The sequence below is a fragment of the Pristiophorus japonicus genome, chromosome 8, assembly GCF_044704955.1.
Source record: "Pristiophorus japonicus isolate sPriJap1 chromosome 8, sPriJap1.hap1, whole genome shotgun sequence".
In the NCBI taxonomy this organism is placed as follows: domain Eukaryota; kingdom Metazoa; phylum Chordata; class Chondrichthyes; family Pristiophoridae; genus Pristiophorus; species Pristiophorus japonicus.
In genome coordinates, this window is record NC_091984.1 from 9,671,320 (window position 1) to 9,696,382 (window position 25,063).

The 25,063-nt window shown below is 45.5% G+C and overlaps 1 protein-coding gene across 5 annotated transcripts in view; it reads left to right on the forward strand.

Annotated features, from left to right (window-relative positions):
- The window catches only part of LOC139268405 (di-N-acetylchitobiase-like), a 78,120-nt gene that overhangs the window by 47,176 nt on the left and 5,881 nt on the right, over nucleotides 1-25,063 (forward strand). For 4 of the 5 annotated variants that reach the window (XM_070886502.1, XM_070886500.1, XM_070886499.1 and 1 more), the window contains one exon: nucleotides 4,629-4,790. In XM_070886502.1, the coding sequence (XP_070742603.1) occupies nucleotides 4,629-4,790 (162 nt within the window). Of the gene's footprint in view, nucleotides 1-4,628; nucleotides 4,791-4,892; nucleotides 5,116-25,063 lie in introns of all 5 variants that reach the window. The other variant, XR_011594024.1, reaches the window with a different exon arrangement.

Here is a 25,063-nt window from a genome sequence, read left to right on the forward strand (position 1 = left end):
TACTTTTTCTTTAGTGATAGTGATTGTTTTAAGTTCCTCCCTCCATATAGCCCCTGGATTATCCATTATTGAGATGTATTTACTGTCTTCTACCGTGAAGTCTGACACAAAATATTTGTTCAAAGTCTCTGCTATTTTCATGTTACCCATTATTAATTCCCCAGTCTCATCCTCTAAGGGACCAACATTTACTATAGCTACTCTCTTCCTTCTTATATACTTGTAGAAGCTCATACTTTCTGTTTTTATATTTCTTGCTAATGTACTCTCATAATCTATCTTCCCTCTCTTTATTACTTTTTAAGTTGTTCTTTGCTGGTTTTATAAAATTCCCATTCCTCTGGCCTCCCATTAATCTTGGCAACTTTGTACGCCATTGTTTTCAATTTGATACCATCCTTTACTTCCTTAATAAATCACGGATGGTTCTCCCTTCTGGTAAAGTCTTTCCTTCTCACCAGAATATATTTTTGTTGAGAGTTATGAAGTAGCTCCTTAAATATCTGCCATTGCTTATAAATGTCTTACATGTTAATCTATTTTCCCAGTCCACTTTAGCCAACTCTACTTTCATACTTTTGTAATCGCCTTTAATTAGAATCAGGACACTGGTTTGAGATCCAACTTTCTGACCCTACAACTGAATTTGAAATTCAACCATGCAATAATTACTCTTTCCTAGAAGATCCTTTACTATGAAATCATTTATTAATCCTGTTCATTACACAGCACCAGATCTAAGATAGCCTGTTCCCTGGTTGGTTCCGCAAGGATACACTCTATGAACTCTTCCTCAATTTGATTTGTCCAATCAATATGAAGATTAAAATTACCCATGATTATTGCTGTACTTTTCTTACATGCCTCCATTATTTCTTGAGTTATACTCCATCCAACAGTGTAACTACTGTTAGGGGATCTATAGACTACCTGCACTAGTGACTTCATCCCCTTATTATTTCTTATCTCCATCCACCCTACATCTTGATCTTCTGAGCCAATATAATTTCTCACTACTGCACTGATCTCATCCTGTATTAATAGAGCTACCCCACCTCCTTTTCCTTTCTGTCTAGCCCTCCGAATTGTCAAATATTCATGAATATTCAGTTCCCAGCCTTGGTCACCTTGTAACCTTGTCTCTGTAATGGCTATCAAATCATACCCATTTACATTTATTTGCGCCGTTAACTCTTCTATCTTTTTACAAATGCTGTGTTCATTAAGATAAAAATATTTTTGTTTTATCTTTTTGGCTATGAGGAAACATTGGGTCTGTTTTCTTTGGAACAGAGGAGGCTAAGCGGAGACCTTATTGAGGTGTATAAAATTATGAGGGGTCTGGATAGAGTGGATAGGAAGGACCTGTTTCTCTTGGCCAAGTGGTCAACAACCAAGTGGCATAGATTTTGTGGGCCATCCCGATCTGTGTGAGAACACCACCGCAGGTCGGGGCTATAAATAGAGCTGTAGCACCGGGCCCTGGAACATTGTGGGCGAAGGTGCGGTGAATGAGAATATGGAGTCCATAAGAGCCGAGGGCCCAGTGGCAGCATGGGCCTGCCCACACTGCGATATGTGTGCGTACTAGGTATATGCTTCAACCCTTGCCATTGGATGAAGGCTTAGCTTTGTTGAGCCTGTGTGGTGACTGATGTGCAACAGTCACCACACGTTAAAAAAATCCACACACAGGCCTCTTCCACCCCCTCAATTGGAGTTCAGGACTGGAACATTGGCTCCTTCATTTGAAACATCTGTGAACTCTAGTGGAAACAAGTCATTCTCGCGTGAGGGACCGCCTATGATGATGATGGATTTAAAGTAATTTGGGGGAGGTTTTGGGAAGATATGAAGGGAAAGTTCCTCACCCAGAGGATAGTGGTGGTCTGGAACTCACTACCTGAAAGTGTGTTAGAGGCAGGAACCCTCACCACATTTAAAAGGTACTTAGATTTGCACTTAAAGTGCCGTAACCTACAGGGCTACGAACCAAGAGCTGCAAAGTGGGATTAGGCTGGTAGCTCTTGGTTGTCCTGCACGGACTCAATGGGCCAAAATAGAAACATAAACATAGAAACATAGAAAATAGGTGCAGGAGTAGGCCATTCGGCCCTTCGAGCCTGCACCACCATTCAGTAAGATCATGGCTGATCATTCACCTCAGTATCCCTTTCCTGCTTTCTCTCCATACCCCTTGATCCCTTTAGCCATCAGGGCCGTATCTAATTTCTCCTTGAACATATGTAATGAACTGGCATCAACAAATCTGTGCAGTAGAAAATTCCACAGGTTAACAACTCTCTGAGTGAAGAAGTTTCTCTTCATCTCGTTCCTAAATGGCTTACCCTTTATCCTTAGACTGTGACCCCTGGTTCTGGACTTCCCCAACATCAGGAACATTCTTCCTGCATCTAACCTGTCCAGTCCCTTCAGAATTTTATATGTTTCGATGAGATCCCCTCTCATCCTTCTAAACTCCAGTGAATACAGGCCCAGTCGATCCAATCTCTCCTCATGTCAGTCCTGCCATCCCGGGAATCAGTCTGGTGAATCTTCACTGCACTCCCTCAATAGCAAGAACATCCTTCCTCAGATTAGGAGACCAAAACTGAACACAATATTCCAGGTGAGGCCTCACCAAGGCCCTGCACGACTGCATTAAGACCTCCCTGCTCCTATACTGAAATCCCCTAGCTATGAAGGCCAACATGCCATTTGCCTCCTTCACCGCCTGCTGTACCTGCATGCCAACTTTCAATGACTGATGTACCATGATACCCAGGTCTCGTTGCACCTCCCCTTTTCCTAATCTGCCACCATGCAGGTAATATTCTGCCTTTGTGTTTTTGCCACCAAAGTTGATATCCTCACATTTATCCACATTATACTGCATCTGCCATGCATTTGTCCACTCACCTAACCTGTCCAAATCATCCTGCAGCCTCTTAGAGTCCTCCTCACAGTTCACACTGCCACCCAGCTTAGTGTCATCTGCAAACTTGGAGATATTACACTAAATTCCTTCATCAAAATTTTTGATGTATATTGTAAATAGCTGGGGTCCCAGCACTGAGCCCTGCGGCACCCCACTAGTCACTGCCTGCCATTCTGAGAAGGACCCGTTTATCACTACTCTCTGTTTCCTATCTGCCAACCAGTTCTCTATCCACGTCAATACCTTAACTCCAATGTGCTTTAATTTTTGCAAACTAATCTCTTTGTGTGGGACTCTGTCAAAAGCCTTTTTAAAGTCCAAATACACCAAATCCACTGGTTCTCCCTTGTCCACTCTACTAGTCAAATCCTCAAAACATTCGAGAAGATTTGTCAAGCATGATATCTCTTTCATAAATCCACGCTGACTTGGACCGATCTTGTCACTGCTTTCCAAATGCGCTGCTATTTCATCTTTAATAACTGATTCCAACATTTTCCCCTTCCTTCCATGGTGTATATTTCTATGTTACTATGATTCTATGATTTATCATTTTGCCCTGCTTTGACCACACTTTCTGATACACTCTTATTTTTATACATTCTGTCTCTTCCTGTCAAACTTTGGTTATCATTTCCCCCACCGCTACCCTGCTCTATTGCCTTCACCTTGCTCTATGACTTTTTAAATTTCTGCTCACCTGAACTCTCCCCTCTCTACAGCCCTAGTTATTCAATTCACCAGGACACTAGCCCCAGCATGTTTCAAGTGAAACCTGTCCCAATGGGACAGTTCCCTCTTACCCCTGTACTGGTGCCCGTGCCCCATGAATTGAAACCCATTTCTTCCACACCAGTCTTTGAGCCATGCTGGGTTACTATTCACTTCATAGCCAATAAACCTGTTAACAATCTGTGACCCACACACAATGCCCCATCGATGGGTGGTGGGGGATGGTAAGGAACTAGTTGGGGAGAGAAGGTCAGGAACCAAAAGTGGGAAGAAAATTGGGAAGGTGGAGAAAGTTAGGAAGCGGGGGAAAATGGGGTGTAGGGGAAGAAGGTAAAGAGCCCAGAGGGGTAAAGAAGGTCAGGAACTTGGGCATTGGGTGGTCAGGACCTTGGGCGGGGGGAGGTCAGATACTTGGGCATTGGGTGGTCAGGACCTTAGGCGGGGGGAGGTCAGATACTTGGGCGGGGGCAGTTCAGATACTTGGGCAGGGTGAAAGAAGGTCAGGATCTCGGGGGTGGGAAGGGGGGAGGGTGAAAGGCAGGAAATTGAGTGGGGAGAGGATGACAGAAACGTGAAGGGGAAGGTCAGGAACTTGGGTGGTGGGGGAGGTAAGGAACTTCTTGTTGATTGGCAAAAAATCAGAAACTCAGGGGGTGAACTGAATGTTAGAAACATGTTTGGGGGGTAGGAGTACATCTTAAACCACAAGGGTGAGCCCAATCTCTTCGATGTGAGCTCTGTTCTGACTGGCGGCTGGCAGTCAGAATCGCTCAAATTACAATTTGTAAAGTACTTGATTACTTAGGCAGGCAGGATCTAATTACACATTCCAGATAAACTACTGGGTGTGTCTTGTCTTTTACATTTGGAGATCGTTCATGCTGTTCCTGTGTTTTTGAAGTTACCAAATTAAATATATTCACAAGTATTATTTTCTCATCCTTTTTGTACTTTCCAGCCTGGTAGATGTGAATTGGAAAGGAACAATTTGGAAGATGCCCCTTGCAGTTATGCAGTGGCAAACTGGGTCCCATACAAAGATATCATGAAGCTCTTGCCTAAATCATTTACCGGCAAATATTGGGATGAAGTTTCGAGGGTTCCATATTTTAACTACATGGTAAGATTATCAATCAAAGCATAATGGAGATTGGTGCATTTAAGATTCTTTGTACAATGTGAACATTACAGCCTTTCATGATTCAATATTCTCTGTGTGCAGGATTTGGCAATTGAGACTCATATTTGGGGAAGGAAATGTGTTACCCTTACCTGGTCTGACCTCTATGTAACCTCGGTCACACACCAATACGGTCGATCATTAACTGCCCTCTGAAATACCTCGCAAGACACACAGTCGCTTTGGGCAACTCGAGATGGGCAGCAACACACACATTCCAACAATTATTTTTTAAAGAGTTGAAATTGAAGCAAAATGATATCAGGTTTGAAAGTTTGTTCCATATTGTTGACCCTGATATTAATCTGAAGGCAGGTTGTGTGCTCCGGTGTGGAATTACATGGGGGAAACACGGAAATCAACTGAGCGGGCTGAATTTGCAATCTCAATTGAATTGTAGCAATTAATTTTGACTTCAAGGTTTTGTGTCTCCGAGCTGCACAGTGGGCGTGATGCACACCCACATGACATAATCTCAGCTGTATTTAAAGGGACGGTGTCTATGTGTAAATTGGAGATGTTCAGTATGGATTGTGGACATCGAGCAAGGGCAGCACCCAGATTCAATGATGCCTCACTGGAATTACTGCTGGGTGCAGTCAGGAGGTGGAGGAGAGACATATTTTCCCCCAGCCATTGGAGAAAGAAACCTGCTGCTCTCATTAAGGAGGTGCAGTTGGAGTTAGTTAAGGAGGTGAGCAGCAGGAGCGTTGTGCAATGGGAACAGTTTCTCTTGATCTACTCTGTCCAGACCCCTCATGATTTTGAACACCTCTATCAAATCTCCTCTCAATCATCTCTGCTCAAAGGAGAACAACCCCAAATTCTCCTGTCTCTCCACGTAACTGAACTCCCTGATCCCTGGAATCATTCTTGTAAGTCTGTTCTGCACCCTCTCTAATACCTTCACATCATTCCTAAAGTGCCGTGCCTAGAATTGGACACAATACTCCAGTTGAGGCTGAACTAGTGTTTTATACAGGTTCATCATAATAACCATGATTTTGTACTCGATACCTCTTAGCAGGAAGCCAGGATCCTCTAAACTTTTTTTATCTGCTTTCTCAACCTGCCCTGCCACCTTCAACAATATATGCACATATACCCCTAGGTCGCTCCGTTCATGCACCCCCTTTAGGTATGTACCCTTTAGTTTATATTTGCTCTCCTCAGTCTTTTAACAAAAATGTATCACTTACACTTTTCTGCTTTAAATTTCATCTGCCATGTGTGCGCCCATTCCACCAGCTTGTCTATATCCTCTATCCTATCATTGTTCACTATACTTTCAAGTTTTGTTTCATCCAAGGCATTAATGTATATCAAGAAAAGCAGTGGTACGAGAACTGACCCCTGGGGAACATCACTGTATACATTCCTCCAGTCCGAAAAACAACCGTTCACAACTATTCTCTGTTTCCTGTCATACAGCCAATTTCGTATCCACTTGCCAGTGTCCCTTTTATTCTGTGAGCTTCGACTTTGCTGACAAGCCTATTATGTGGCACTATGTCGAATGCCTTTTGGAAATCCATGTACACCACGTCATCCACATTGCACTCATCTGCGATCTCTGTTACTTCATCAAAAATCTCGATCAAGTTGGTTAAACATGATTTGCCTTCAACAAATCCATGCTTGCTTTCCTTAATTAATCCATACTTGTCCAAGTGACTGTTAATTTTGTCCCTGATTACTATTTCTAAAAGCTTCCACACTACTGAGGTTAAACTGACCGGCCTATAGTTGCAGGGTTTAACCCTTACACCCTTTATTGAACAAGGATGTAACATTTGCAATTCTCCAGTCCTCTTGTTAAGTATGGAAGAACTCCACAAGACTGAGTACTGTGAGCTAAAAGTGATGTGACCTTAGTCTCTTTAATACAACTCCAGAGTGCCTAAGCAGCATGGCAGACAACCTTTTATACTCCCTTGCGCGAGGTGTGCAGGTGACCCTTGGGCCTCCAACAGTTGCACCCTCTGGTGGCAAGTCTTGCACAGTTACAATGTTTACATACATACCATCACTCCCCCCCAAAGTCTTTGATATAAATTATTTACAAGTTGAGACAATCCGGGGCCCTACACTCTCTGGTTGATCGTCTGAGTTCAAATTCTGACATGGGTGAGTTAGTCGGACCATTGCTGCACTGTGGCGCGGCTGGTCTGACAGGACTGTTGGGAATGGTGGGTTCATCCTCTTCATTGACAGCGAGGTCGATTGCTGGTTGGGTGTGAGTTGGTGGATCGACGATGGTGATGTCCTCTTCAGGTTGTTCCTGGTTGTCGGTGAACCGCAGTTTGGTCTGATCCAAATGCTTTCTGCACGTTTGTCCATTCAATAGTTTGACTAAAAACACTCTATTCCTCTCCTTGGCCAAGACAGTGCCAATGACCCATTTAGGATCATGACCTTAATTAAGGACCAACACCGGGTCGTTAACATCAATGTCACGCGATACAGCCGTGCGATCGTGGTACTTGTTTTGCCGGTGACGTCGGGTTTCCACATGATCATTTAGATCGGGGTGGACTAAGGAGAGCCTGGTTTTGAGTGCTCTCTTCATTAACAGTTCTGCAGGGGAAGCCCCAGTGAGCGAGTGGGGTCGCCTCCGGTAGCTGAGCAGAACCCATGATAAGCAGGTCTGCAACGAGCCTTCCGTCACGTGTTTCAAACTTTGCTTGATAGTTTGGGTTACCTGTTCCACTAGACCGTTGAATGTGGGCTTAAAGGGGGCAGACCTGACATGCTTGATGCCATTGCGGGTCATAAACTTGAATTCAGAGCTTGTGATACACGGTCAATTGTCACTGATAAGGACGTCGGGCAAGCCATGGGTGGCGAACATAGCCCGGAGGCTTTCAATGGTGGCAGTTGATGTGCTGGATGACATGATTACGCATTCAATCCATTTAGAATAAGCATCCACTTCAACTAAAAACATCTTTCCGAGAAAGGGACCAGCAAAATCTACATGGATCCTGGACCATGGTTTGGAGGGCCATGACCACGGACTCAATGGAGCCTCCCTTGGTGCATTGCCCAATTGTGAGCATGTCTTGTACTGGTGTACACATGACTCTAAGTCCGAGTCAATGCCAGGCCACCAAACATGCGACCTGGCTGTAGCCATCATCACGATTATGCCTAGGTGGGCATTGTGTAGATCACGTATAAAAATTTCCCTGCCCTTTTTTGGCAAAAACCATGCGATTACCCCATAAGAGACAATCCGACTGGATGGACATTTCATCTTTGCGTCGGTGTAATTTCATCTTGCATTTCCTCGGGAACAGCCGACCAGCTCCTATTAAGGAAGCAACATTTTACAAGTGATAGCACAGGATCCTGGCTGGTCCAGGTCCTGATGTGGCGAGCACTGATGGGTGATCCCTCGATCCCTCGCTCTCAAAAGCATCCATGACCAGAAGCAAGTCTGTGGGCTGCGCCATTTCCACCCCGGTAGTGGGCAATGATAGCCGACTGAGGGCATCAGCACAGTTCTCCGTGCCTAGTCTGTGGCGGATAACATAGTCATAGGCGGACAATGTTAGTGCCCATCTGTGGATGCGGGACAAAGCATTGGTGTTTATACTTTTGCTTTCTGAAAACAGTGAAATGAGCAGTTTGTGGTCGGTTTCAAGCTCAAACCGAAGTGCAAATAGGTATTGGTGCATTTTCTTAATCCTATATACACATGCTAAAGCCTCTTTCTCAACCATACTGTAGACTCTTTCTGCCTTAGACAGACTTCTAGATGCGTATGTAACCAGTTGAAGTTTGCCCGATACATTGGTTTGCTGTAACAGACTGCCGACGCTGTAAGAAGATATATTGCAAGCTAGCACTAATCGTTTACACGGTTCATACAGTACAAGTAACCTATTAGAACAAAGTAGGTTTCTGGCCTTCTCAAAGGCTGTCTCTTGAGAGTTACCCCAAACCTAGTTGTCACCCTTACAGAGCAACATGTGCAACGGTTCCAGCAAAGTGCTTAAGCCGGGTAGAAAGTTACCAAATTAGTTGACGAGTCCCAGGAACGAAAGCAGCTCGGTCACATTCTGTGGTCTGGGTGCATTCTTGATGGCCTCTGTCTTTGAGTCCGTGGGTCTGATGCCGTCTGCCGCTTTCTTTCTCCCCAAAAATTCGACCTCTGGCACCAGGAAAACATACTTGGAGCATTTCAGCCTGAGTCCCCCTCTGTCTAGAACCTCTTCCAGGTTGTGCAGGTGTTCGATGGTGTCACGACCAGTGATCAGGATGTCGTCTTGAACCACAGCGGTACATGGAACCGATTTCAGCAGACTCTCCATGTTCCTCTGGAAGATGGCAGCAGCCGAGCGAATCCCAAAAGGGCACCTGTGGTATATAAACAGTACTTTTTGTGTGTTGATGCACGTCAATCTTTTCAAAGATTCAGCCAGCTCCTGTGTCATGTTGGCAGAGGTTAGGTCCAACTTGGTGAACGACTTCCCCCCCTGCTAACGTTGTGAACAGGTCATCCGCCTTGGGTAGCGGGTACTGGTCTTGTAATGAGACTCGTTTGATCGTTACCTTGTAGTCTCCGCAGATTCTGACTGTGCCATCGCTTTTCAACACCGGAACAATTGGACTGGCCCGCTCGTTGTACTCGACTGGCGATATGATTCTCTCTCGTTGAAGTCTGTCCAGTTCGATCTCGACTTTCTCCCTCATCATATATGGAACTGCTCTAGCCTTGTGATGAACGGGCCTTGCATCGGGGACTAGATGGATCTGCACCTTGGCACCTGTGAAGTTGCCGATGCCTGGTTCAAATAGCGAAGGAAACTTGCTCAGCACTTGGGCGCACGAGGCATCATCCACTGAAGATAGTGCTTTGACGTCGTCCCAGTTCCATTGAATCTTTCCCAGCCAGCTTCTGCCAAATAGCGTTGGGCTATCGCCGGGTACAATCCACAGTGATAAATCGTGCACAGCTCCACCGCACTGCCAATGACTGGTATGAGCGCTTTGATGTAGGTGCACAGCTTTGTCTGAATCGGGCTCAGTTTGGGCCTTTGTGCCTTGTTGCCCCACAGTTTCTCAAAAGCCTTCTGGCTCATAATTGACTGACTCACCCCGTATCCAACTCCATTGATGCTGGTATACAGTTAAATTTGACTTTCAGCATGATAGGAGGGCTCTTGGTGGTGAAGGTGTGTACCCCGTACACTTCTTCCTCAGATTGAGTTGCCTCCCTTCTTTGTTCTGCGTGATCTGCGCCAGATCGATCATCCTCTGCCCACTCTGCCATGTGGTGAGTCGCAGGACTCCTGCACATTCGCTGGAGGTACCCCATTGTTTCACAGCCTTTGCACACATAGTGCTTGAATCGATATTGATGGGCTCGATGATTAACCCCGCAGCTCCAACATGATGCTAATGGATTGGCATTCACGACCGATGGCGGACTCTGAGTCATCCTCGGTCTTGCAGCTGCAGACATGTAGGCCCTGCCTTATGCAGTTCTGACAGCTAGCGATGTTATTTTATGCACAGTACTTGCCGGTGAGCTTCGATGCTGGGAATATAACTGTCTGGTATTATTACTCATGGATAAGAATGCCTGGGCTATCATGATGGCCTTGCTCAGGTCTCGGGATTCGGCGGACAGCAGCTTGCGAAGAATGACCTCGTGGCCGATGTCAAGCACAAAAAAGTCCCGCAGCATTTCCCCAAAAATCCAGCAAATTTGCAAGTTCCTGCATGGAGTCTCAGGTCGGCGACATAACTCGCCACGTCCTGGCCCTCGGAGCGGTGATGTGTGTAGAAGCGATACCTGGCCCTCGGAGCGATGATGTGTGTAGAAGCGATACCTGGCCCTCGGAGCGGTGATGTGTGTAGAAGCGATACCTGGCCCTCGGAACGGTGATGCGTGTAGAAGCGATACCTGGCCATTGAGATGCTCTCCTTCGGCTTGAGGTGGTTCTGAACCAGCGTACACAACTCTGTATATGTCTTCTCCACTGGTTTCTCTGGTGCTCGCAGATTCTTGATGAGGCCGTATATTGTGGACCCACACACGGTGAGGAGAATCGTCCTGCGCTTGATCGCTTTATTGTCCCCATTCAGCTCGTTGGCCACGGAGTACTGGTCGAGACGCTCAATGAAGGCTTCCCAATCATCACCCTCTACAGATCTATCTAAAATATCAACGGCAGCCATAACCACATGAAAGTTCATAACCTGTTACTCGTCGCCAATTGTTAGGTATGGAAGAAAGCCATAAGACTGAGTACTTTGAGCTCACACTGATGTAACCTTAGTCTCTTTAATACAACTCCAGAGTGCCTAAGCAGCATGGCAGACAACCTTTTATACTCCCTTGCACGAGGAATGCAGGTGATCCTTGGGCCTCCAACAGTTGCGCCCTCTGGTGGCAAGTCTTACACAGTTACAATGTTGACCTACATAACACCTCTGGCACCTCGTTTGTTTCTAAAGAGGATTGGAAGATTATTATTAGTACCTCCGTGATTTCTTCCTTCACTTCCCTCAGTATCTGAGGCTGCATCCCATCTGGTCCTGGTGACTGAATTACTTTATATACAGGCAGCCTTTCTAGTCCCAATTCTTATCCCATCCAGTATCTCCTCTATCTCTCCCTTTATTGGGATCAATTTTACTCAATTATCTGCATCATTTTTTTGGCGTGCGCCGCTTTTTTTTGAGTAAATTCAAATCTGCAAGTTTCCCCAAAGTTTCTGCACTGGCGTAATTCACTTAGGTAGGATTTTTTTAGGCTACGTTTTTTTTACCTTATTGGGGGCATTATCTGCCACCCGCAACAATCCTGGCCATTTAAGCAAGTTTGGCCGGCTCCAATTCACTCCAATTTTTCTTAGAATGGCATATGTGACTCTGGAAAAACCTTCTGGGCAGTTAACAAATTCAGCGCAGTGCAACAGATGCAGTTCCACGGCCCGGACAGCAGCAGCAGAGAGGGAGAGAGAGGGATATCATGTTTGTAACCTCACATAACTGTAACCTTTATGTAACAACACTGTACACTGTATACACCTGAGTAATGCACACCTTGACCACAGGGGGTGAACTTGTGGGAGACACTCCTCACCTGGTCAACCAGGTATATAATGGGAGGTCCCACGCAGGGTCATCACTTCTTGGTCCTGTGAATAAAGGTACAAGTCACAGAGTGACATTGTCTCCAATATGTGCCTCCATGTCTAGGTCTCCTTTTTGTCTCTAATCGGCCCCACCCCTTTTTGTTGCTGCCCGTTTAATATTTATATGCCTAAAGAAGACTTTTGCATTACCTTTTATTATAGCTGCCATCCAATTCTTATACTCTCTCTTTCCCCCTCTTATTTTCATTTTCACTTCTCTGAACTTTCTATATTTAGCCTGATTCTTAGATGTATTCTCAAGCCTGACATCGGTTATACGCCGCTCTTTTTCTGCTTCTTCTTATTCTCTATCTCATTCGCCACTGCAAGGGGTGGTCCCGGGTGTCAGGTTCACCTCTGACCTACTTGAGTCGTTCGAATCGCTCCCACTCCCTCGAGTTCTCGACTCTGGGTTTATTTGGGGGATGTGATAAAGTGCAAAGGACAACTGGTTTGGTGAAAAAGAACTTTGATTTTATTACAGACAAGAAAATACAATGTCAGACTTATAATCACTCGAATAAAGAATAATATATTACACATTCAAAGGGGATTACAGTAAAAATTACCCCTCCCACCTCCCATTACCTAATCCTAGCAAGGTTAGACACCAGGGCAGGCAGGGACTATGCTTTCCAATCCTTTCCGGTCAGTTAGCGGTAGTTCGCGATTTCGGGGTTCATTGAATTCTGTAGGTTCTGCTTGCGGTACCCCGAACATCGGAGAAGACATCTTACTGCGCAATCTTCAGTTGGGTTGAGTCCGCTGATGCGGTAAGGCACGTTTTGGACCTATGGGGTAAGTACCCGGTTTTCTTCATTAGAAATAGGTCCAAAGTCTCTTTAGGTAATGTTTTCACCTGTTGGTAGTCAGGCCTTAGATTGGAGAGTGGAAACTTTCGATTCTTCGGTTTCTTCCTGTTGAAGTTTTGTTTCGAGTTTGGCCGATCGCGGTGGTTTTTCGTTGGTACCACGTTGGTTGTGGTCGGTTGCTGCCGCGATGGTGATGTTCTTCCTTCCTTCAGGGCTTCAGGACTTCGAGGCTGGAGAAGTTAGTTTACAACTGTCGCGTTGGTTTCTCTCCTTTCTTGATGACAACAGCATGGTCTCGGTTGTATGGCAAAGTGTGTCATACCCTCTGTTAAAACAGGGGGCTAGTTATACGATTTGAGCTGTTCTAATCTTTGCGCCAAATGAGTCCAGGATTCTTTTTTAAAATTTGGCAGGCTTGACTTCTCTTTGTAATATTTTGGCGGGCTTGTTAAAAGTTAATATGACTTGGGTGGGTTGCATTTCTAAATCTATTTCCTGATGGAAATATTAGCTTGGTAATCGCAGTGTCCTTCTGTGCTTAGTTTTTCGCATACAGGCTGTAGTGGGCCCTTTGTTCTTATTCATGTTGAAGATGGCTTTTCTCAGTTTGGTTTGATGGCTAGCCATCTCTGACTTATTGTTGTAATGTAAATATCTCTTGTGGAGAAGGGTTTTCGAATGACCATTCCTCCAAACAAGTTAACTTAGTCTCACCACCCAGATAGTTCTTTAGTTCTTTAGGCCCGTCCACAGGCTTGAATTTGTCTTGTAAAAGTCCAAAATTCGATTAAAGTTCGTAGTTTTTCCATAAGCACTTTTGTATTTCAAACTTTACGGTAGATAGTCCAAATTAAATTTCCTTTCGAATGAGCCCGAACACTAGAGGGGGGATTCTCGTGAATGTTGCACCTTTCAGTATCCAGGGAGCTCTGGCTCTGGTTGCTCTACATTTCCCCTTAGTGGGAATGTACCTCGACTGTACCCAAACTATTTCCACTTTAAAGGCATCCCACCGTTGCACTCCAGTTTTGCCGACCAATCTTTGATCCAATTTAGCACGGGCCAAATCCATTCTCATCCCACTGCAATTGATCTTCCTGCAATTAAGTATTTTTACTCTAAATTGCTCCCTGTTGTTTCCCTTGGCTAATCTAAACCTCATGAAACTATGGGCTAGATTTTCCATTATCTTTGCATGCATACCGCCCGCTTAACATCCATTTTAACACTGAAATGAGGTGTAACGCCGATATATCGCCAATTTAGCCCACAAAATGGAAACTGTCGCCCATTTCTTGGTCACTTATCGCCGAGTGTTACTTTCGGCATGTAGGTAACGCCGACAAAAAATAATACCGCCCTTTTTTTGGGCGGAAACATCAGAATGAACGAACCCAAAGCCCATGATATCGCCCAACGTTATTTTCGGCCTGTAATTTACGTCAAGATTAAATAATACCTGCCGCCCACTTTTTTTTTGTCGTAAACATCACATTTGCCGAAACTAATGCCCAGTATATCCCCAGCGTGACTTTCAGCACCTCGCACACAGATCGCGCACAATCTCACTCGTCGAAAAATCTGCCGTGAAATAGTTGAACTGACCTGAACTAATCACAGTGGTGTGGACACCATTTTGTAAATCGCAGTTTGCTTCATTGAAAGGGCTGCTTCAACTTCGGGGGAGATTGGATGTACTCTGGAGTTCATTTAACATGAGTTCATCTGAGTAAACATCTTATCATACTGTGGATGATTGGATTTTCCGTTTGGTATCTTAGTGGGGACAGTTATTGCTTGTGAGCAATGGGCATTATACTTATTGTTATTGGAATGGGGCCAGCCATTTCTCAGCCTGCCTTGATGACAACGCAGATGCTGCAGAATACAATTGGCACAAGATCTAATCCACAGCATTATGTGCCCAATCTAAGACATGCCAGACTGATGAGGAGGACCAGACCATACACCCGCCTCATTTACAGGGAGAAGCAGTCTTACCTCGACTTATCCGAGAACACCTGCCTTCAGAGACTGTGCTTCCACAAAGTGGTTATCCGTGAGATATGCCAGCTCATCAGGGCAGATCTTCAGCCTGCCAGCACCATCAGGACCGCCCTGTCTGTCGAGGTCAAGCTGACCGCGGCACTGTCGTTCTACACATCGGGTTCCTTTCAGGCCTCCGCTGGCGACATTTGCACTAAATCTCAACATGCCACACATTACTGCTTTAGACAGGTCACTGAAGCTCTGTACACATGTAGGATGGACTTTATCAGCTTCCCTATGACCACGGAGGCTCAGCCTGACAGGGGTCTAGGATTCTACCGAATTGCTAACTTCCCCAAGGGGCAGAGAGCAATAGACTGTACGCACATCGCCATACGGGCACCTTTTCAGGACGCAGAGGTTTTTTGCAACCGAAAAGGATTTCAATCCCTGAAGATCCAACTCATTGTCGACCACAACCAGATAATTATGGCAGTGAATGCCAAATTTCCGGGCACATCGATGAGGCTCACATACCTCATATTTACCAGGCAGCCACAAGGTCAATGCTGGATTTGGTGACTAACGATATGGCCTCACCACCTGGCTGATGACCCCCCACATCGAAGCTGAGAAGCCTCCTCACAGCCTTCTTTCCCACCTAGCTTTGTATCATCAGCAAACTTAGATACATTACATTCGGTCCTTTCATCTCAGTCATCAATATAGATTGTAAAAAGCTGAGGCCACAGCACTGATACTTGCGGTGCCCCACTAGCCTGCCAACCTGAAAATGACCTCATTTTTCCTGTTGTGTTTTCTGTCCTTGAAGTCATTGAATGGCGGTGCAGGCTAGAAGGGCCGAATGGCCTACTCCTGCACCTATTTTCGATGTTTCTATGAACCAATCCCGAAGACCTGCAAAAAAGGTAAGTTAACATTTTTATTTTTTAATTCTTTTGCAGCAATTACTTAGTTAATGGTCTGGTAAATGTTTTGTGACTTTTGATATTTTTGTTTTTTGCAATTTTTTATTTGTGTGTGTTTTCTCCCCTCCCAGGGCCTGTATTTTTAGCATTGATAGGCCTCGGGCTAAAGTTGGTGAGATCGCGGTTTCCACCGTGAATCCTTGTGCAATGCTGTTGTTTAACGACAGGCGTATTTTGTTGTCAAATATATTCCGTTAAAAACGGCAATATTTTTATTCTTATTTCTTCACAAAAATGATGTTATTTATCAAATAACAACAGGCTGTGGAATTTCTAGCCCTTGGTTCCCCACTGTTTCTGGTATGATTTTTGTGTCTTCTACTGTGGAAACAGAATATTTGTTTCACGTCTCTGCCATTTCCTTATTCCCCATCATACTTTCTCTTTTCTCAGACTCAATCGACCCACATTTACCTTCACTATAGAAGATCTTACAATCTGTGTTTAGATTTCTTGATAGAGAGAGAAAATAGAATGATTAAACTATCAATGTTTTGGTAACTCTTTGCTGGTTTCTAAAACTCTCCCTACCCTCAGGCTTAGAACTCTTCTTGGAAACATTAAAGCCTTTACTTTTAATCTAATACTATCCTTATCTTCCTCAGTTGGCCACAGAGGGATTACTTTTCGTGGACTTTTTATTTCTCAAACATTTATATGCATTGATAATAATCAAATACTTTTTCAATATTTGCCATTGCTTAACTACGATCATACCATTCAATTTCATTTCCCAATCTATCTTGGCCAACTCGGCCCACCTGCCTATGTCATTGGCAGACTTAAGTACTTCACTTTTGAACTCAATGTCAAATTCTATCAAATTATGATCACTCTTCTCTGGAGGATTCCTTACTATGAGATGTATGGGAACACCACCTCTTCCAGGTTCTCCCTCGAAGTCACACTCCATCCGGACTTGAAAAAATATTGCTGTTCCCTCATCATCGCTGGGTCAAAATCATGGAACTCCCTCCCTAACAGCATTGTGTTGGTACCTTCATCTTATGGACTTGCAGCGGTTTAAGAAGTTGTCTCACCAGCACCTTCTCATGGGCAATAAGTGCTGGCTGTGCCAGTGATGGTCACATCCCGAGAATGAATCATTAAAAAAAAATTAAACATGACAAGATCTAAAATAGCCGCTTCCCTGGTTGGTTCCACAGACCCCAGCTTCTGTAGAACACTATTGTTCGAGCAAACTGTCGAGAATGCATTCCATGAACTCGTCCTCCAAACTACTTTTGCCAATTTGATTTGTCCATATGGAAATTAACCCAATAGTTTTGACTAATTAAAGATGATGTTCCAGTGTCAGTAGAATCATAGGGTGATACAGCACAGGAAGGAGGCCATTCAACCCATCATGCCACTGCTGGCTCATGTACAGAACTACACAAATAGTCCCCCTCCCCTGCTCTTTTCCCATAGCCCTGTCATTTTTTTTGCTTCAACAATTTATCCAATTCTGTCTGAAAGCTACAATTGAATCTGCTTGCACCATCCTTTCAAGCTGTGCCTTTCAGATCACAACAAGTTGCTTTGTGAAGAATCTTTTCCTCTAGTTCTTTTGCTCATCACCTTAAATCTGTGTGCACTGGTTACTGACTTCTCTGCCACTGGCAACAGTCTCTCACATGTATACTCTATGAAAACCGTTCATGATTCTGAACACCTCTATCAAATCTCCTTTTAATCTTCTCTATTCTAAGGAGATCAACCCAACATCTCTAGTCTCTCCATAGAAATAAAAGGGGCAAACTTGTCCTGTTTCCCGATTGGGGGCAGTAACATTCCGGGGCCGGGAATTTTAGCGCCCGGTATGGAAGTCCCGCCTCCGTCATGGAATTGCCCGAAGAAGTCCCCCACTGAAAGGAAGCCGGATGCAATCTCCCGTGCTCTACTTTCTTTGCTGGCGGTAACCGGGGCGCTACTGGGGCGGGAGTCAAGCGCTACGCGGATGCTCCATAATGGCCAGCATCCCGGCACAATGGCAGTCCAGACCAAGCTAGGGCAGCCATCATCGAGAGAATCCGAGAGTCGGCTGACATAAAGAGATGGCCCAGGGCGCTGGCGCCCTCCCCTTTAAGCACCGCCCTGAGAGCGGATGTTGGCCAGCTTCGCAACCCACGAAGTTGGCATTGACACTTGCTTGCAGCGGCCTCGCGGCCTGCATGGCAATTTCCCATGTGGGGTGCTAATGGGTCGGCCTGGGGCGGTGATGGGTCGCTACGCAGCGCAATGATGTCATCGCCACTTGTGTAGCACCCTGGGGTGCTAACCATGAGGCACAGCACAGCCATGGTCGTGCCCACCTCCCTGGACTAAAACTGTCTTGCTCCCCGTTGGTGCTGCCCCGGAGGCGTTTACGGGGCCATAAAAAAGGGCAATTTCACCCCCAATATCGCTCATTCCTGGTACCATTATAACCAATCTCTTTTGCACCCGCTTTAAGGCCTTGACATTCTTTTTGAAGTGTGTTATCCAGAATTAAAGACAATATTCCCAATAGACCCAACAAATGTTTTGTAAAGGTTTGGCAAAAATGGTTTAGTACCCTATGCTTCCATTTATAAAGCTAATGGAAGTCTGTTACTATTGTTCTCATGGTTGACTACATTTCTAAGTTTGGTATCATCTGGAAAGTATAAAATAAAGTGTTTTCTGGTTTTAGCACAGACATAGGCCATTCAGCCTGCTGAGCCCGTGCCGGGTCTCTGCAAGAGTACTCCAGCTAGTCCCACGATCGCGCCCTTTCCCCGTAGCCCTGCAATTTTTTTTGCCTTTCAGTACTTCACCAATTCCCTTTTGAAAGCCAAGATTGTGTCTGGCTCCACCAACCGTTCAGGCAGTGCTTTCCAGATCTTAACCATTCCCTGCGTAAAATAAGTTTTTCCTCATGTTGATTTAAGTTCTTTTGCCAATCACCATAAATCTGTGACATCTGGTTCACGATCCTTCCACCAATGGGAACAGTTTCTCTTGATCTACTCTGTCTAGACCCCTCATTATTTTGAACAGCTCCATCAAATCTCCTCTCAACCTTCTCTGCTCCAAGAAATGCAACACCAGCTTCTCTCATCCATCCATGTAACTGAAGTCCCTCATCCCTGAACCATTCTTGTAAATCTTTTGTGCACCCTCTCTAAAGCCCTCGGAACTCTCCTAAAGTGGAGCTCCCAGAATTGGACACAATATTCCAGGTGATGTCTAAACAGTGTTTGATAAAGGTTCATCATAAATTCCTTGCTTTTGTACTCGTTGTCTCTATTTATCAAGCCCAGGATCCCGTATGCTTTTTTAACTGCGTTTTCCATCTGCCCTGCCACCTTCACCGATTTGTGCACATATACCCCCAGGTCTTTCTGTTCATACACCCCTTTTAGTTTTTTAACCTTTAGTTTATATTACCTTTCCTCCTTCTTCCTACCAAAATGTTTCACTTCAAAGTGTTCTGCGTTAAATTTCACCTGCCACGTGTCCGCACATTTCACCAGCCTGTTTATGTCTTTTTGAAGTCTATCACTATCCTCCTCACTGTTCACTACACTTCCAAGTTTTTTGTCATCTGCAAATTTTGAAATTGTGCCATGTACACCCAAGTCCAAGTCATCAATATACATCAAGAAAAGTAGTGGTCCTAGTATCGACCCCTGGGGACACCACAGTATACCTACCTCCAGTCTGAAAAACAACCGTTCACCACTACTCTCTGTTTCCTGTCTCTTAGCCAATTTTGTATCCATACTGCTACTGTCCCTTTTATTCTGTGGGCTTCAACTTTGCTGGCAAGCCTATTATGTGGCACTTTAGCAAACGCCTTTTTTGGAAGTCCATGCACACCACATCAACTGCATTGCCCTCATAAACCCTCCCTGTTAGCTCATCAATAAACTCGATCAAGTTAGTTAAACACGATTTGTCTTTAACAAATCTGTGCTGGATTTCCTTAATTAATCCATGCGTGTCCAAGTGACTGTTAATTTTGTCCCGGATTGTCATTTCTAAAAGCTTCTCCACTACCGAGGTTAAGCTAACTGGCCTATAGTTGCTGGATTTATCCTTACACACTTTTTTGAACAAGGGTGTAACATTTGAAATTCTTCAGTCCTCTGGCACCACTCCTGTAGCTAAGGAGAATTAAAAGATTATGGCCAGTATCTGTGCGATTCCGTCCTTAACTTCCCTCAGCATCCCACGATGCATCCCATTCAGTCCTGGTGATGAATCTGCTTTAAGTACAGCCAGCCTTACTGGTAGTACCTCTTGTTTATCAATTTTTATCCCATCCAGTATCCCCACTGTTATATATGTCGACTTGTATTTACTCTGTACAGCCACCAGAGGGCTCATCCCCTGGAGTCCCAAGTGATACCATAATCCCTTGGAAGCACAGGTATTGAAGGAAACTTCACAGGTTGGAGAGGCACTCTGGAGACCTGCACTAAAAGACTAAGGTCACACTTTACTTTGAGCTCAGTGTTCAGTCTGACTCTTTCTCCATATACAACTGGCGACAAGATGCAGATAGCGAACCCAAAGATGCAGAGAACAGTGGGCATCCTGGAGAAATTTTCGGAGAGAGATGATTGGGAAATTTTTGTGGAGTGACTCGACCAATACTTCGTGGCCAACGAGCTAAATGGGGAAGAGAGCACTGCCAAACGAAGGGCATTCCTCCTCCCCGTCTGTGGGGCACCAACGTATGGCCTCATGAAGAATCTGCTGACTCCAGCGAAACCCACCGAGAAATCGTATGACGATTTGTGCACACTGGTCCGAGAGCATTTGAATCCGAAGGAAAGCGTTTTGATGGCGAGGTACCGGTTCTACACCTACAAAAGGTCTGAAGGCCAGGAAGTGGCGAGTTATGTCGTCGAGCTAAGACGCCTTGCAGGACAATGCGAATTTGAAGGACATTTGGAGCACATGCTCAGAGACTTTATCGTACTTGGCATTGGCCACGAAACCATACTTCACAAACGTTTGACTGTAGAGACCCCAACCTTGAGTAAGGCCATACGATAGCCCAGGCATTCATTGCCACCAGTGACAATACGAAGCAAATCTCTCAGCACACAAGTGCTGCGACAAGTACTGTGAACAAAGTGATGTTGTTTTTGAATTGTAACGTACAGGGCAGGTCACACATACCTGCAGCTGCACATCAGCAGTTGACTCAAAGTCCACCATCAAGGGTGATGAATGCAAGGCCATTAACTCCTTGTTGGCGCTGCGGGGGTGATCATCGTTTCCATTCACACTGATTCAAAGAGTACATTTGCAAAGGCTGTGGAACATTGGGACACCTCCAACGAGTGTGCAGGCGAGCTGCTAAGCCTGTTAAACCTGCAAACCACCATGTTGCAGAGGAAGACAGATCCACGGAGGATCACAACGAACCAGAGCCTCAGATAGAGGAGGCAGAGGTACATGGGGTGCACACATTCACCACGAATTGTCCCCCGATAATGCTGAATGTTGAACTAAATGCACTCCCGTTTTCAATGGAGCTGGATATGGGTGAGAGCCAGTCCATCGTGGGCAAAAAGACTTTCGAAAGGTTGTGGTGCAACAAGGCCTCAAGTTCCAGTTCGCACGAAACTAAGAACTTACACAAAAGAACAGATTCCTGTAATCGGCAGTGCTACCGTAAAGGTCTCCTACGATGGATCGGTGTACAAGCTACCACTCTGGGTGGTACTGGGCGATGGTCCCACGCTGCTCGGCAGGAGCTGGCTGGGAAAGATACGCTGGAACTGGGACGATGTCCGTGTGCTATTGCCCGCTGACGACACTTCGTGTGCCCAGGTCTTAAACAAATTACCTTCGCTGTTCGAACCAGGCATCGGGAAATTCCAAGGAGCAAAAGTGCAGATCCACCTAATTCCGGGGATACGACCCATCCATCACAAGGCAAGAGCAGTACCGTACATGATGAGAGAAAAGGTAGAGATCGAGCTAGACTGGTTGCAATGAGAGGACATCATTTCACCAATCGAGTTCAGCGAGTGGGCCAGTCTGGATCAGTTCCTATGGAGTGGAGGGTAGCCAATGTAACCCCACTTTTTAAAAAAGGAGGGAGAGAGAAAACAGGGAATTATAGACCGGTCAGCCTGACCTCAGTAGTGGGTAAAATGATGGAATCAATTATTAAGGATGTCATAGCAGTGCATCTGGAAAATGGTGACATGATAGGTCCAAGTCAGCATGGATTTGTGAAAGGGAAATCATGCTTGACAAATCTTCTGGAATTTTTTGAGGATGTTTCCAGTAAAGTGGACAAAGGAGAACCAGTTGATGTGGTATATTTGGACTTTCAGAAGGCTTTCGACAAGGTCCCACACAAGAGATTAATGTGCAAAGTTAAAGCACATGGGATTGGGGGTAGTGTGCTGACGTGGATTGAGAACTGGTTGTCAGACAGGAAGCAAAGAGTAGGAGTAAACGGGTACTTTTCAGAATGGCAGGCAGTGACTAGTGGAGTGCCGCAAGGTTCTGTGCTGGGGCCCCAGCTGTTTACATTGTACATTAATGATTTAGACGAGGGGATTAAATGCAGTATCTCCAAATTTGCGGATGATACTAAGTTGGGTGGCAGTGTGAGCTGCGAGGAGGATGCTATTAGGCTGCAGAGTGACTTGGATAGGTTAGGTGAGTGGGCAAATGCATGGCAGATGAAGTATAATGTGGATAAATGTGAGGTTATCCACTTTGGTGGTAAAAACAGAGAGACAGACTATTATCTGAATGGTGACAGATTAGGAAAAGGGAAGGTGCAACGAGACCTGGGTGTCATGGTACATCAGTCATTGAAGGTTGGCATGCAGGTACAGCAGGCGGTTAAGAAAGCAAATGGCATGTTGGCCTTCATAGCGAGGGGATTTGAATACAGGGGCAGGGAGGTGTTGCTACAGTTGTACAGGGCCTTGGTGAGGCCACACCTGGAGTATTGTGTACAGTTTTGGTCTCCTAACTTGAGGAAGGACATTCTTGCTATTGAGGGAGTGCAGCGAAGGTTCACCAGACTGATTCCCGGGATGGCGGGACTGACCTATCAAGAAAGATTGGATCAATTGGGCTTGTATTCACTGGAGTTCAGAAGAATGAGAGGGGACCTCATAGAAACGTTTAAAATTCTGACGGGTTTAGACAGGTTAGATGCAGAAAGAATGTTCCCAATGTTGGGGAAGTCCAGAACCAGGGGTCACAGTCTGAGGATAAGGGGTAAGCCATTTAGGACCGAGATGAGGAGAAACTTCTTCACCCAGAGAGTGGTGAACCTGTGGAATTCTCTACCACAGAAAGTAGTTGAGGCCAATTCACTAAATATATTCAAAAGGGAGTTAGATGAAGTCCTTACTACTCGGGGGATCAAGGGTTATGGCGAGAAAGCAGGAAGGGGGTACTGAAGTTTCATGTTCAGCCATGAACTCATTGAATGGCGGTGCAGGCTAGAAGGGCTGAATGGCCTGCTCCTGCACCTATTTTCTATGTTTCTATGTTTCTATTGTCCCAGTCCTCAAGGGAGGCGGCACCATCAGAATCTGTGGCGATTACAAAGTAACTATCAATCATTTCTCCCTACAGGACCAATACCCACTACCAAAGACCGACGACCTCTTTGCAACGCTGGTGGGAGGAAAGACGTTCACGAAGCTGGATCTGACTTCAAGCTACATGACGCAGGAACTGGAGGAATCATCGAAGGCTCTCACCTGCATCAGCACACACAAGGGTTTTTTCTTGTTTACAATAGATGCCTGTTTGGAATCCGATCAGCGGCGGCGATATTCCAGAGAAACATGGAAAGTTTACTGAAGTCGGTCCCGCACACCGTGGTCTTCCAGGACGACATCTTGGTCACTGGTCAGAACACAGTCGAGCACCTGCAGAACCTGGAGGAGATTGTTAGTCGACTCAACCATGTGGGGCTCAGGTTAAAATGCTCGAAGTCCGTTTTCCTGGCACCTGAAGTGGAGTTCTTGGGAAGGAGGATTGCGACGGATGGCATCAGGACCACCAACCCGAAAACGGAGGCAATCGAGAACGCACCAAGGCCACACAACGTGACGGAGCTGTGGTCGTTTCTGGGACTCTTGAACTACTTTGGTAACTTCTTACCGGCTCTCAGCACACTGCTAGAACCATTACATGTCTTACTACGGAAAGGGGGCGAATGGGTTTGGGGCAAAAGCCAAGAAAATGCCTTTGTAAAAGCGAGAAAATTGTTATGCTCAAACAAATCATTAGCTTGTTGCAATACATACCCGACACCATATGAATACGCATCACATGGCCCGAGCATGTGATGCGTGTTCTTTGGCGTCGGGTGTGTATTGCAACAAGCTAATGATTTTGGGAAACTACAACCAGTTGCTTATGCATCCAAGCGTCTGTCTAATGCTGAGAGAGCCTACAGCATGATTGAAAAAGAAGCGTTAGCGCGTGTCTATGGAGTAAAGAAAATGCATCAATACCTGTTTGGGCTAAAGTTCGATTTGGAAACTGACCATAAGCCACTCATATTCCTGTTTTGTGAGATAAAGGGATTAATACCAATGCATCGGCCCACATCCAGAGATGAGCGCTCACATGGTCCGCATACAACTGCGCCACCCGCCACAGGCCAGGCACAGAAAACTGCGCCGATGCTCTCAGTCGGCTGCGATTGCCCACCACGGGGGTGGAAATGGCACAGCCCACAGATCTAGCCATGGTTATGGAAGCATTTGAGAGTGAGCAATCTCCCGTCACTGCCCAGCAAGTCAAAACCTGGACAAGGCAGGACTCCTTGTATCTCTAGTCAAAAGCTGTGTGCTTCACGGGAGCTAGTCCAATGTCCCAGTGGAAATGCAAGAAGAGATAAAGCCGTTCCAGTGGCGCAAAGATGAAATGTCTATACAGGCAGACTGCCTTCTGTGGGGCAATCGAGTAGTGGTCCCCAAGAAGGGCAGAGACACCTTCATCAATGACATTCACAGTACCCACCCAGGCATCGTAATGATGAAAGCGATAGCCAGATCCCACGTGTGGTGGCCTGGTATCGATGTGGAATTTGAGTCCTACCTTCACAGATGTAATACATGTTCGCAGTTAAGCAATGTACCCAGGGAGACGCCGCTAAGTTTATGGTCAACACACCAGGCAGCGCAGCAAGGCCAGCTGCACAGCAGCCCAGCGAGGGCCCAATAAATGATTCAACAAAACCAGCTTTCACAACGAGACGATCAACCAGGGCAAGAAGGGCCCCAGATCGACTCACATTGTAA